This window comes from Pezoporus flaviventris, unplaced genomic scaffold, assembly GCF_033815535.1.
Source record: "Pezoporus flaviventris isolate CSIRO_AGI_PZ_B2104156 unplaced genomic scaffold, CSIRO_AGI_Pfla_v1 ptg000002l, whole genome shotgun sequence".
Lineage (NCBI taxonomy): Eukaryota > Metazoa > Chordata > Aves > Psittaciformes > Psittacidae > Pezoporus > Pezoporus flaviventris.
The window spans coordinates 10,981,943-10,997,649 of NW_026892550.1; the positions used below are offsets into that span (position 1 = coordinate 10,981,943).

General features: G+C 39.7%; 1 protein-coding gene across 1 annotated transcript in view; it reads right to left on the minus strand.

Moving 5' to 3' along the window:
• The window catches only part of CLNK (cytokine dependent hematopoietic cell linker), a 39,443-nt gene extending 30,671 nt beyond the window's left edge, over window positions 1–8,772 (minus strand). Inside the window, exon 1 of the mRNA XM_061445186.1 lies at window positions 8,767–8,772. Within this exon, the coding sequence (XP_061301170.1) occupies window positions 8,767–8,772 (6 nt within the window). The remainder of the gene's footprint in view (window positions 1–8,766) is intronic.
• Between the last annotated feature and the right edge of the window lie 6,935 nt (window positions 8,773–15,707).

Genomic DNA, 15,707 nt, shown 5'->3' on the forward strand with positions numbered 1-15,707 from the left:
TACTCTGGTGCACTCTATGATGGTTCTCTCACCATCAACCTCTTTGCCCACTGGACCTTAGCTATTTATCAGCCTGTCCAGCAACATCTATGGATCATTACAGTAGTAGTGCTTAGCATTAAAAAACAACAACAGCAAAAAAATATTGTTCAATGAAGATATGGCCAGGAATCACATTAAGACTGCATTAATACATGCTCATTTTGCCTAGTATCTAAGCATCCACTCTCAAATTACCCAAAGTTTTGAAATACCAACACAGATCTTTGAGTTTCAAATGTCTCACTCTTAGAATTATAAAATAATTTAGGTTAGCAGCAGCTTTTGAACAAAGAGTAAAGCTGAGTGGTTTCCTGTTCAGTGAGGAGGCTGTAAACCACATAAAAGTCATCTGGTCTTTTGCTATCTCCAGCTTAAAGCATGAACCCATCGATAATAAAACTTGTATTGATGTTACTTATCAGTGCTTTAAAAAGAAATTTATTTACTTACTTATTTTTTGGCAAAGTTGTCTTCCTGCTGTTTGAATCTGCTGGGCGATGCACTATCGTTTTGCTGTTAGCTCTGACAGAACTGAACAAAGTTTACTCTTAGCAAGCAGCAGTAAGTGGGGAAGAAGAATTAAGCGTGAGCTGGGGAAGAAGCATTAAGCGTGAGCAGAACTGAAAGATTTTCAAATCTGGGAAATGCATGTATGTAAATGTATTCTCTACCTCCGATATTTCTATTTATAAATATCTTGCTGATTTTCTGTTGTTTTCAACTATGTTAAACATTGGAAGTTCAGGTTAGATAAAAGGAAGAAGTTCTTTACTGTGACGGTAATGAGGCTCTGGAACAGGTTGCCCAAAGAAGTGATAAATGCTCCATCCCTGACAGTGTTCAAGGCCAACTTGGACAGAGCCTTGGGGGACACGGTCTAATGTGAGGCATCCCTGCACATGGCAGGGGGGCTGGAACCAGATAAGGTTCCTTTCCAACCCTAACTATTCTATGATTCTCTGGGAAAAAAGAATGGTTTCCTGTTGAGAGAACAAAAAGCTGGAAACTGAATTTCTGCATCCAGTGTGTTGGTTTCTTTAGAATAGGTACTTAAACTCTTGTACAACTGAACAGAAATTAAAACTCAGGGGCATCTATTCAACTTCTCTATTGCTAGTAAAATACTTGCTAAACACCAGCAATGTAGCTATCAAAGCAACAGAGACCAGTTCTTTTGGCCTCTCTACTTGTAGTTGCTCTTGAGCCCCACTTAGAGCTCATTATTTTACTCAGTAAAAATAATTCTGATCTGTAAATCCTTGAAACAAACACTGAGATTGAAGCACGGAATCAGACTCTACAACTCAGAGTTATAAAGCAGGTATGTTTATTACACTGCTGGGTGCAAGGGGGATCGCTCCTCCTAACTTGCACACTGAGGGGTTAAGCAAGCAGGTATTTATTGCACACAAATGTGCATATTCATTAGATTCCCGAGAGTTCAGCAGGGATATTACAATTAGTTTAGGTACTCATTATCATAAGTCTCCTCCCTTTTGGCATTTGCACACTGCTCTCCGATGGTCGTGGGCAGGGGTCTTCAAGATGAAGTAAGCAGTCTTCCTCAGGGTGCACTTTTCACCTTTGGCACAGTTGGATGCCCCAGTAATCACAAATTAGCTGAAACCAACCATATCTGTAAGTTTCTGTTAGCTGGCAAAGATTTAGAGCAGTGTGACCTTTGTAACAGGATAGGGCAGACAAGGAGTATCCTAAGCTAGCAGATGTTCAGGAGTCACTGTCTCCAAAGTAACTGATAATTAGAAGGATGGAAAGAAATAATTCACTCTTGTTAGTAAGACGGCTAAATTCTGTTATCACACCACAGACTTACAACACAAAAATTGTTCTCTATCTCAGATGTAAGTTAAGTTACAAGTATCTTAACCCTATGTCTTCCAGGCACTTGCTTTCCTTATATCAAGATGATTTCAGGTGTTACCCTTTGATGACCAGAGACTTCAGCATTCACATCAAAAGAGTTAGGGTTATCTTAATGAATAATTCCTACAGATTTTAAAGATGGTAATGGTCTCTTGAACAGCATCACTTGGACCTAGTCCTACCCAAATTCCTTTAAATTCATAGATCCTGTGACCAATGTTGCCAAATCAAGTCTCAAATTGTCTTTATAAAACACCCCGAAATCCTATAAAAAAAAAGAAAGCCCCACAACAACAACCTCCCACTTCAATCAATATTTGAATGTGCACATTAATAATTAATTTTTCTGTCAATGTAGAAATGCTAAAAGGCACAAATGCAAAGATGCAGATTTTAGAAGAATGGGAAGATATGGTTTTATTTTCAGCTGTGGAGTTAGTGAGAGTTTCAGCTGTGGAGTTAGTGAGAGAGGAATACTCAGTCTATATATGGTTATAGACTTGCTATAACCATAGAGAATTTTGGTTAAATGGTTAAATCTGTACTGCTGAATTATCTCTCTGGAGCATCTGGAATACAAACAGGTAACTGATTTCTGCCATCTCTATGCTTATTATTTTTTTTTGTCCCTTAAAAGAATTTTTCTTTGCAAAACTGTTTCTGCAACACCCTCTAATGCAGCGTATGTTACAAACGCAAAAATCTATTGCATATGAATATTATACATGCGGTGAACATGATTTTTTTGTGTCTTTGAATTTACTGCATTCCTCCTCCCTGACACTTATGGTGGCAAATTTTCCAACACACACCTGAAGAGTGACCATCTGCAGGTTCTGCCCTGTCTGCAGCAGAGAACTGTTTTAGTCTGTTTAGTCTGTTTTTTGTCCGTGTGTGAGATGCTGCACAATACCTCTGTTGCTGGCTGTCTCCATGAGTCCTTTAGAACTACATATGTGTTACTGGTAACCAGCAGCACAAATGGCTCAGAAGTACAGGATTTATCAGGAACTTATCATGGGTTCAGACTGTGAGGACTTTTGGGACCTTTTGGGTGATTTATGTTAATAAAATCCCTACCTTGCCTAAAGAGATTACAAAAAGTCTCACCATTTTTTCTTTAAAATACAGCTATGCCATTTTTAAAATCCCCATATCTAATTATTGGGCCAAAGCTGGTCAATGTTACAGCAAGACTGCTCCCTTCTGCACAAAGGTGGGTTTTTTTTCTGAGCAATTTAACACACTTTCACGTCTATGAACTTAAGGGGAATGTGGAATTTCACGTAACTGGCTATGTTGTATAACTTTTATTATATTCAATCCAGACTCACCAGATACAAAACTCTAAACTGTGTGCCCATGACAGTGCAGTTCAGTGGCACAGACAGCGCAGCAATACCCATTCAGCTCAGGATTCAAGTTACATTATGTGTGGCCAGAAGATATACTGGGGAGAGAAATCAAGGGTAGGCTTCATTTTAAGTGATGATTGACTAACATTTAACTGCAGACAAATTGTAATGGAGCACCTACAGAAATGACATTTACATTAATGTCAGTTCATCTTGATCGGTTCTGTTGCAATAAATTATGATTAATTTATGATGAATTGGGTGTCTAAAAGTTTCTGTTTCAAAAATCGTAAGATTTCCAAGAGTCATGAAATGATGAGGTATATTGTGAGACACTTCATTTGAAAGCTGATTTACTTCACAGCATTTAAGGGGATTATTACTAGGGTAAATTTTACTTGCCAGGAATAAAAGGTATCTAAGTCAGTAGCTGAAGTACAGATCGTTAACAGATAGAAAAGCCCATTTTTTCTTATCTTTGTTCTCTCTCTTTACTTCCTTTTCAACAGTGAAATAACAAAAGTAGCTATTGTATCAAATAGCTCTCCTCTGACTGCAGTTCTTTATGTCAAACAGTTAAATACTGCCTGACATTTTGTTCAATCAATTACTACATTCCAAAGCCCTGCCATATTCATGTGTCAAATCCTTCTTCATGAGAGACTGTAAATGGCATAATTTGACCCAAAATATTCCCAAGCAGTTCCTTATTGGTTAAATATTGTTGAGATTACCTGGTTTTGTGGTTATGTATTTTTGCGATTTCTTCCTAGTATCTGATCTAAATCATCTTAAAACCATTCCCTCTTGTACTCACTACATACCCTTGTGAAAAGTGCCTCTCCAGATTTCTTGTCAGCCCCTTTAGGCACTGGAAGCTGCTCTAAGGTCTCCCCTGAGTCTTCTCTTCTCCAGACTGAACAAGCCCAACTCTCTCAGCCTGTCTGCACAGGACAGGTGCTCCAGCCTCTGGTCATCTTTGTGCCTCCTCTGGACTCACACGAACAGGTCCACATCCCTCTTGTGTTGGGGGCCCCAGTGCTGACAGTGGTGCTGCAGGTAGGGTATTACAAGAGCTGAGCAGAGGGGAGTAATCCCCTCCGTTGATCTGCTTTTGCTTTACCTATAACTGTAGTTATCTTGGCCCATGTTTTCTCACTTTTACTCTTCCATCTCCGGGGCACATGGGTTACAGTGAGCAAGGCGCTGTGTAGGGCTTTGCTGCCAGCCAGGGTCAGCCTGCTACAAGCACACAGGCAGGCAGAGCCAAAGGGAAGGGAGGGAAGAGTCATTTGACCTTTCAGCTGTGACGGGGGTTTCAGGATCATAGTTTTGACGCAGGCTTACAAACATCGCCTGGGTCGGAGCTAAGGGCCTAACCACTTTTCAGAAATATGTTCCAGATATTGCCCTAAAATGGAGGTTTTTTTTCTGCTTTTAATTTTTAAAGGTCAGTTTTATGAATCAGTAGTAAGATCATCCACAGGAGCAACATATTTAATGTTGTGACATTAGAAAAAAAACCCATAAAACAGATGTGCATATGATTAATGTATTTAAACTACTACTGCTGTGGTGCTCCAAGTATGTCATCTAGGAATCTTTTTTACCTAAAGTGTTAGGAATGTAATAATAAATATTAAAGGCTATATTCTCCTAGAATAATTATGTTACTGATCACTTGCAAAACGTTTAAAAAATGATGACTGGCACAATTAATCGGAATTATTTTCTTTAGAAAAAGGAGTGCTCTTGGTTTCCCTGGCAACCTTTGAAATTATATGTATAAATACATCAACCAATCAGCATAATATCAGTTCAGATAACCCCACAGAAACACAAATACAGTGAACATTAATTAATTATTGTACTGGTTAAAAGCAGTTTTTAGGAATGTTGAATACAGACATTTCCTTAGTGCCAAACTGCATTAATAAGCAAATTGTTAAAAAAGTATTAAAAGTAGCTTTATCAGGGAAATGGGTCCCTTGGCAAACGTCTTATGAATCCCACTTTTCTAGTACTGGTTAATGCAAGTATTTAGGGTGACAGTTAGGGTACACAGAATGCACTTTTATGTGTATCTTGTTGGGAATTGCTGTAATGAATCCTAGCCAGGTGACTTTGCACTGGATGGGAGAGATGAAAAAGTGAAAAGTGATTGTGGCTGAGAAAAGGATGGCACTATACTAAGGCATTATCTTGTAGAAGAAGAAAATATTTTACTCAACCTTAATTGCAAACAGAGACTGTGCCTTCTAAGCCATTACTATTGCAAAACTGAGATTTGTTTTTTGTTATTGTGCGTGACACCATGCTGTGCAGAGAAATGCCTGGAAAAGGTCTGGTATTTGGCACAGGTTTCTTCCCACAGCTCCTATGGAATAAGACAAAACGTTCACACAGCAGCACGGTGGTTTTGGGGCACTTCAAGTCAAATGCAAGGTCCTGTGTATGGGTCAGGGCAATCCCAAGCACAGACAGAGGCTAGGTGGAGAATAGGTTGAGATAAGAATCAAGAAGAGACTTGAGGGTGTTGGCTGACAAGAATCACAGAAACACAGAGTGAGTGGCTGGGGTTGGAAGGGACCTAGTCTAACCCCCTCTCCCAAAGCAGGTTCACCTGTAACAGGTTGCACAGGATCATGTCCAGGTGAGTTTTGAGTATCTTAAGAGTGGGAGATGCCACAACCGCTCTGGGCTGCCTGTTCCATAGCTCTGCCACCCTCACAGTAAAATTCTTCATATTCAGATGGAACTTCCTGTGTTTCAGTTTGTGCCTGTTGCTCCTTATCTTGTTACTGGGCACCACTGAAAAAAGTCTGGCCCCGTCCTCTTGACAGTGGCCATTAAGATATTTGTATGCACTGATAAGATCCCATGTTAGTCATTTCTTCTCCAGGCTAAACAGGAGAATGGGGTCAGTCACAAGATGTGCTGTGATGAAGAGATCTACTTGCAGTCTGATAGAAAAATCAGGCTGCTGAAAGACAGTAGATTTAGATTAGATATTAGGAAAAAATTCTTCATTGTGAGGGTGGTGAGACACTGGAACAGGTTGCCCAGAGAAGCTGTGGTTCAAGGCTAGGTTGAATGGGGCTTTGAGCAAACTGGTCTAGTGCGAGGCATCCCTGCCCATGGCAGGGGGATAGAAACTAGATGATCTTTAAGGTTACTTCCAACCCAAACCATTCTATGATATGTTTCTGTGAAATGCTGCAATATAACCTGAATCACATTGCAAAGATTCCTCAGGGAGGTGTGGCATGAAAGTTTTGCCCTTGAATAAAATAATATGAATCATGAGCCTGCCTTCTCCTTGCCTAACCCTTCCTGTATGTCTCCTTAGTAGTATACATTGCACAAGGTAGTACCATGCAGCTTCATTAATAATATGTACTTGTTTAAGCATGTAGTTTGTAGTTCATGTAGTTTGAACTACTAATAAATTGTCAGGCAGTGACTTGCTGGCAGAAGAGATGCTGTTAGGAGAGACAGGGGCTGCGGGTACCCAAAAGGTAACCATAGACATTTGACACTGGAAAGAATGCTAGTGGAAGGCTTTGGGACCCATGGTTATTGTTGATATTACTATGCATGTTTATGCCAAGTCCCTTCTTATCTACAATAGCAGCTCTGCCATGGCACAGTAGCAGGGAGATTAGGCAAATGGTGAACTGAAATAGAAATGATTTTTAAGTGTGAATAAAACTGGTCTCAGCAAATTTTGCTGAACTCACCTGAAATAGTATATTCTATGAGAAGATGAGGAAAACCACAAATGAACGAAATCTATCATATAGGACTTCCACATCTTTCAGTCCAAGCAGCTAAATACTAAAGTGAGTATGTATGTAAAATGGCTTATAGTAATAAAGTAACAATAAAAAGTGGCTCTTGAAACACGGGTTTGTGACCATAGAAGTGGGAGTCATTCAATTACAATGCCTTATCTCAGTTTGGTCCAGGGATGAATTTAACACTTTGTGGAGGTTTAGGGTTGCATCCCTGCAACTATTTTCATTTTTACATTGCTTGGATTCTGTGCAACCCCTTGGGATTTTTCATATCTAAATGGCTGAGAGTTTCTCCTGGAATAAAGAGCAGAGATGTGAATGGGAAAAGATTGTGGGTTAGTTTTTCACGAAGATTCTGCTAACGCAAACACTTTCAGAGGACATTCAAAATTGGAAAACATTCCATCTAAAGATAGTTCTGCCTGCAATGTGCGTCCTTCAGAATGTTCATCTCTATATAATTTAAATTAATTTTACTGCTGCCTCTCTCTTTTAAGCAGTACAGTTTTCAGACTTGTTCCATGTTGTTACCTGCCAAGCTATTTTTACTGTCTTTTTAAGTCCACACTTCAGGATACATTGCTTATGTCTGCCCTTGCATTTTGTAATGAAGAGTGCAAACCCCATATTTACTCAGGGAAGTCATAGGGAAAAACATTCCACTTCTTGCTTCTCTCACTAGTGCTTGAAATCTCAGGTTTACCTTTTATCAGACCTTTTGAGAACTGCTTGGTGTGAAAAAGGGAGCTAAAGCCTTCTTTCTCCACTTACCTAAAGAATACTGAGGTACCTCAGTCTCAGCGGTCAGAGCTGAAGGTTTGATATCTCCCTTCTCTTCCACAGATTAGCAACATCCTGGTAGCAGTTAAGAAGGCAGACAAATGATATCTCGGAGGATGCTGTGCTGGCTACAGCTACTTGCCAGAGAATTTGGGGAGGTGCTGTGCAACCCAACACTGCCCAGGGTGGTGTTATTACACCCAGGGTGTATGCTCTTTCTACACATATCAGAGTCTGGCAACCTTCCCCTTAGCCCTAGGCAGACCTGCTGTTTCAGAAGATATTTGGTTCAGAGTTAAGTGCCTGAATCAAAATTCCCTCCTTTTTCCTGTTATGCTGATGGTTTGCTGCTTCTGTATAACAGCAAATCTTAAAACAACTTGAGCAGACCTATAGTGCATGACAGGCAAATGATGAGATAGAACTCAAAGAAAAGTCCATTTCTGTCCTTCCTTGCTGTCTGCTGTGGGGAAGGAGCTAATAGGTAAGCAGCTTTTTAATTTAATTTCACTCTGAGTCAAGGTGGTGTAATCTGCATATAAATATAATAATGTAAGTGCTTGATCCCTCCCTCCCAGTCATAGAATCTAACCTAAAATATGGCTCTTAGTATCCAGGGAGAATAAAATTACCCTGCTCAAGGTAGGAAAGAAATATGTCTAGAGAAAAGAGCAGTGTACATTGAAGCACTCCATTTTACAGCTACTGCACTGTAAACCTATATTCACATCCTTAGTATCTGTGAAACCAACAGCATTACACTGTAGTTACAGGTTGCCAATGAAATCCAGTTTATAGGTGGATGAAAATGATTGCTCCAAGTATTCTCACAGGAGCAATTTCCTTGCAGTATTTAGAGGAAAGCATAGCAGTCATTCTTCCAAGTGAAAATGAAAGCAAGCAAGTACCTGCATAGCCGGTTCTTTCATTTTTATGCATCTTTTTGGAGTTTTTGGATCATCAGCAAATAAAAATAATTAATTTGATGATTAAAAAAACCCTATATCACCTTTTTTGAGTTTTGTTAGAAAAACAGCCATCAGCATTTCCTAAACACAAAGTTCTCCATGGAGGACAGCAGACAATAAACCAGTGGCTTCTGTAAGGATCTGACTGGAAAATGGTATCTATTACCTGTAATTTTCACAAAATATTTTATGTATTGATATAGCAATCTGTAGAACTCACACGGAACAATCAAATGTAAGAAGTGCTACAGTTTGGGGGAAAGAGAAGGGGCTTTGCTGTATAGGTTATGTTTGCTTATTCCAACATTCATATCACTCCTGACATATAAATTACATGTTTCAATTAACTTGCCATTGTAGGCGTTCATGTTTGAGGACTGGCTTTTCTCTCATTCTGCCTAAGTGCCTCTGAAAGTTAAAAAACCAACAACAAACCAACCTCCATTTTAGAGATTTTTTTCCTCTCTTTTCCTCTCTCTTTTTCAATTATCCAACTTAATATAAGAAACTCATGTTCTTGATCAGGCCTAGATTGCCATCTGTGTCTGTTCCTGATTAATCCTCTTCTTGCCTTTGACCACTCATCAACAGTTGTGCCCCACTCTGCAGGGTGTAAACCCTTCAGAAGTCATGGCTGGATACTGGCTCTGCCCTGCCAGCTGCCCAGTCTGCCTGGGATTTCACTTCATGCTGCCTGACAGCTACAGACACATATGTAGGTGAAGTGTTAGATGTCTACATGAAAAGCTTACAAAAGGTGAGGGACTGGGGGGAATAGAGCTTGCTGTTTCTGAAGCTTTTGTAAGTGCCTGGTTTTGGCAGCTGGCAAAGATAAAAACCAGACACATTTCACAAGTGGCACAAAGTTCCTTTTAGGAAAAAATGCTTAAATCATCACCTTCAGTTGCAGCCTGATCTTTACCCCTTGTCCCAGTTCTCTCCTTGAAAGGCATTCAACAGAAGCAGAAGCAGAGTCCAGGAACTACAAACAAACAAACTGTTCTGTTAATAACTGGACACTCTGGATCAGCACAAACTGGTTAGGTCAGGTTTGTCTGTGATGAATGGAGATTTGAAGGGGATAAAATCTCTAAGTTTCTGTACCCATCCTGTCTGCATGAAGTAGTTTTGGAATCAAACCAGGAATGGGGCTTGGCTCCCCGCTGGACTAGTTAATTTCTTCCAGTTATTCTCAATTGTTTATTTTTTATTTCTGTGTTTATTTCTTGCATGTTGTAGCAACTTTAGTTGCTGTTAGACATTGCTTAGGGGAGCAGAGACCAAACATTGTGTTTTCATATCTGGGGAGAGCACAGTTGTTAGGCTACTTGGTAAAAATCAATAGTGCTGACTTAATGGCATAACCTTCTCAAAACATCTCCTTCACCTCTGCTATTTCTGCACTAATGGCAGAGTCATTAATATTACATCATTTCATCAGCAAGCTCATTCATAATCCAATGAATGACCTACAGCTAAATAAGTTTATGGGAAAATCCCTACTGATATCAAGAGAGTTTTGATCAGATTCCTATAATATCTTTCTTTGCAATAGGGATCTGTCAAAAAACAGAAAATGCTTTTCCAACTTGCCGTTTTCAATAGCAGTTACATTACTGCATGTCCTCATTCTAGCATACTTCAGAATACTCTCATATGCTCATGCTATTGCATATGATATACATTCTGGCTAAATAAAGGAACACAGCAAATTGAAATGGGGATTCACCATATAGCCATAACATGACACTTTAAAAAATGCTATCCCAAATGTCTGCTGTACTGAGATATCCTGCCTAGTGAAACCAAACTCCAACCTCCACAGCCAAATTGAACAACACAAGGTTAAATATCAAGGAAGCGTATCCAAAATATCTGCAAATAAATGCTTATGGCAGTCAGATGAGAACTGGTAGGCTCCACTGCAGGGGAGAAGATACTTCAGCAGTATCTTGGGTGAAACCTGTGAAGAGTTTTGCTATATTTTAAAGTAAAACTCAATCAACTTACAACAAATAAGGCTTTATTCAATAACATCTATACATCCAAAATGACCATTTTTTTGTATTCTTTCCTTCATAAGAATATGAAACAGAACCTAGAAGAAGTCCAGGAGAATTAAAAAGAAAGTAACATTTATCCTCATGACCAGCACTGCAGAACCATTCCACAAACTCTGTGCCTTGTTCTGCATGTGTATACATTTTGTCAAAAGAATTACTTTCTGTTACTAAAAACTATTCTGAGGTGGTTTAATTTTGCATTTGTATTCATGTGCGTCAATACTTTTTATTTTTCCTTCCTCCTGTCAAGGTGTCAGTGATAGCCACAGAGATATTCTCTTTTGACAGCAATAGACATTTCACATTGCAGACAGAGGGCTGCAAAAGTCTTGTGCTTTTCTCTGTAGATGTCACCAGGAGCATCATCAGGATACTACCAAAAGAAGAAGGAGCCCTTTGGCAGCCAAAAGGCTGCCAAATATGAGCATGTGCTGCAAGAAAATTATTTTATTTTACTAACATGAATTAATATACTAAACACTGTTGAAGCCAGTTCTGCTTCCATCACTGCTATGTTTTTTTCAGTTCTATCACTGGTGTACTTTGCTCAGTTTCATCAGAATTCATTTTTCATTAATCTGGTAAATTCTCACCCTTACTGTAATACCATTGATATGACATGCAGCAACTATAGTAGTGATGACATATTTTATCATACAGCAATAAACATACAATTCAAATCAGTGGCTATTCTCATCCAAAATCAAATCCCTTTGAGGTACACATCAGACTTCCTAATCCTTCCACATTACTCACCAAGTGCACCCATGTCCTTGAGGAAGGCAATCCACAGATGGGTTTGCCTCTGCCCAAGGCATGCATAACCCCATCTGTGCCCAGTATGTCCACAGCATATTCTTTATGTGCACTACAGGGATTCTACTGTATGTAAAAGTTTTGGTTGGGCAGGGCCAGCTAGATTAGCAGATCCTCTGATGTTGACTAACCAGGTGAGAGCCATGCCTTTTACTAACCACTTATTCCCTGAGTGGAACTTAACTATATTTTGGTGAAATCTTCCACAGACATACTCATGCTGCTGCTGCCCACATCCTGATTTCATGGAGTTTTGGTCTTGAGCCTCAGTCCAAGTTCTGAACCCTAAAGATAGCTCAGGGACTCTTGTAACTCACCATCTCTACTGTCAAGACCTCAAGGACACTAATAGGTTTTAATGGCCCTGACCAGCCTCACCTGGGGCCTTTCCCCACCCCTGCCTATGGCCCAAGATCCCCTTTTCAGCTAACCTGGGGACTGTCAGACCCTACCCAATGGACAATGTTATAGACATTTCAGTCTCCAGCTCAGCCACAGTCATGCCCATGTCTGGCCATGAACCCTGTTGATTCAGACACTCTTTCACAAAAGGACTTCCCAGCCTGACTTTGAACCTGTCCAGGAACCACTGGGCTGTGTCTGACCCTGATTGCCCTCATCAGACATGATTGTAACCCTGACCAGCAAGCTGACTTCCCAGCTTGGCCTTGGGTACCACCCCTGGGTACCATGCTTGTCCCACTGGAGTGGTATGATGAGCTTTGGCTGGCAAAGCCCCTTCCCTAGTGGTTCCAGCATCTCCCTTGACTTCTGGCTCTGCATCCCTCAGGGTGGTTCTCATCCTAACTACCAGTCCAATCAAATCCATGAACATATTAAATTCAGATCATGCTCATCTTATTCCTTCACCTTTGCCCCAGATGTTATTGTGTCTCAACAAAACATATCCATCTGTAAAGCAACCTTCAATAACACGCATTTGCTGGCCCTGGGGGTAGCACTGGCATTCAGCAACACAACCATCTTTTCAGTTCTTACTCTCTGAAAGCTTTACACTAACTCCAGTTCTAGTACTAGTTTTAATATAGCCCCAAACAAACATAAGGTCTTTGTTCATAGCAGCATCATCCTTCATCTGATGCCAAACACCTTGGCAGAGTTGTGTTACTTTAGTCTCAAACTCCACTCCTAGATTTGATTAAACATGCTCCACAATCCCATCTCCCCACATCACCCATCAACAACTGGATTCACAGTTCTACTGATTGTCTTCATTTCAGCCCCCAGTTCTTTCCACACAATTACAGTGGCTTGACAGATGCTCATGGATACTTGGGTGTGCTTGAGGCACTTGGCCAGAGTACTGTTATAAAGGAAAAGGGTGAGGTCTGCCTTGCCTGATTTATTAATTCCTTTGAGTGATTAGCAACCTCTTGTCACCAGTTTCATTTTTTTTTCAGCAATTTGTCCTGAAATATCTTCTAAGAATAGCACTATAGTGATGTTGCATGTAGTAAGGGGAGCTGCAAAAAAAATCAAGAAATTCCAATTCTGTGCTAAAAGCTTAAGGATTGATGCCTGCTAAAGTTTTGCTCTCCCAGCCAGGATTCCTTTCTTGCTTTCCCAGGGGCCAGAGATGGCATAAACACCTTAAAAATAAAAACTTTTAAGTGTTTGCATGTGAATTAAAAGCTGAAATTTTAAGCATGCAATTCTGAAATATAAATGTTTAGTATGTGAGGGAAGGCAGATGAGAAGGAAATCATGAGTGCGTTCAGATTAAAACCACAGGAGCATCAGCTGCTCTTCTGCTTGCTGGAACGTTGACCTTAATAAAGCTACAACAACTCACACAAGCTAGGCTCTGTACCACAGAGCAGAGAGAGCCATAATGGCTTTGAACTGTATGCTTTTCACTCCTCCCTAATGCAGGCTATAGTTATGTTACAAGTACATAAACTGCTCAGAATGAAGAATTAGAATGAAAAAGAATATTGCATTGGGAAAAAAAAAGGGGTAATCATTATTGCAAGCATGTCTTTGATGTGACACAGTAAATAAAACTAATGTTTAGTAGCAATGTATTATAATTTTTGCCTGGTCCCGCAATCAGGTACCATCTAGAAAACCATTTTCCAGCATCTCATCGTGATGTCTTACTTTAAAACTTCCAGCATATTTTAATAATAACAGATGGCTATGAAGTGAATACAGAGCTGTATTTCACTCCTGGGGCTTTGAGGCTATTCAGAAGCCACTTGAGTTACACGCTCATGGTTAATAACATCAGCAGAGCCACTCCAGTTAATTACAGCATTATATTTACTCTGTAGCTCTCTATTATACTTTAAGTCGCAGTAAGAAAAGGGCAAGCATATAATCCCTCCAAAGACATTGCACTGCCCTTGTTAAAAAGACTGGAAAAGCTTCGTAGCTGTAGACAAAACGTAAACCCCAGTATGGAACAAGAGATACCCTTTAATGTCTCTTGCACAGAGCAGCTTAATTGGCAGTAATTCTAGACTAGCCAGATAGAAAACATTGTATTGTTTCTCATTGTAGGCTAGTAAAATGGAGTATTGCCTCTTGCCCAGAGGAGGAGGGGAGGAAATGGAAGCTGTAATGAGTATGTAGAGAAGACTCTCAGGAAGCATCATGCTGTCTTCAGTTTAATTTAGTTTTCCCTTCTAAATTCATCCCATTCTCTATATTTTTGTCCTCTTTTATTTTTTTTTTTTTCTGGAGGGGAAACATATAAATAAAACCAAATAAACTAGAATCCTTTGGTCACCAAATAATTAATACAAAGTAAAATAAAGCTAATTCACCAAGAAAATCTTCAGAAGATTTTTAAGAGACCTTTTTGTCAGCAAGGCTGTAAATTATTGACTTAGCTTTTTCATTAAAAATAAAAGGGCAAACTCTTAAAAGTAGAGCTTCATTTCAGAGGAAAGAAAACCCATGACTAAAAATTGGAATTGACAGCCCCCAAAAAGCCTGCTCTTAAAATACTTTTCTTCTCCTGTTTGCTCAATACCCTGTGGACAATGAACCAGCAGGGAGTTTTCCTTTTGTGTGTCTTGCCTATGCCTAGATCCTTTCTTTAGGTGCCAAGCTCAGCAGATGTCCAATGGCCGAACTACCTGTCTGTGAAACAGGGACAAGATAGGGAGGTCTGTATAGTTGAACTGGCCCTTTTGCAGTAAACACTGTACTTAGCTAGGTTGTGAAGTCATTCCTCAGTATATTGTATAAATATTTCAGGGGCCTTGATTGATCATAGGAGCAGTTCTACCTGACATGCTAATAAAGGCAAATCTTACTTTCAGCCCCTTGCAAAACTACAGGAGGTATATTTGTGATCCTTTGGAAAGGAAGGCCTCTGACATGTAAATAATTCAAAAATGCTAAAACATCTACTTCATCTAAATAATACTTTAGAGTGTAGCTATATTTAAAATTGAAAATTAGTGTTATAGATGACTTCTAATTTATTAAAATGTGTACACTTATAAAACTGATGCTGGAAAACTTTGGATCATAAAACCTAGCATGTGTTGAAGCTGGCATCTTAATTCTAGCTCTAGTTCCAGCTGTGGCATCTATGCCTTTGAAGTACTCACAGCTGGGGTTGAAGCTCCTCTCTGCAGAAAAAGAAACCTGCTGTCTTAAAACATTGGCTTTAAATTTGCTGTAGCTTAGTTGGAACTTGACTTAAAGACTTGCTTTTCAATGCAGAGTCATCCCTGTATCTACTTTAGATGCAGGTGATACCACAACATCTCAGTCTCAGGTGTAGTTAGCAATCCACTTCCATAGCAAAGGTAAGCCACCGGCCTTGAAACACAGGCTAAAATTCTGTTTATAACTATGTTACAGTTCGGTGCAAAGACCTTGGCTTAAATTTAAGCCTCTTTCCCATGCAAAGTGTCATTTAATCAATTGCAAGATTTGCAATGTACCCATCACTCTATTTGAATACCTCTGCCTGTAGCCCAGCGGGAGTTTTTCCAGAAGAGGTAGAATGTAAGCTGCTCCCTG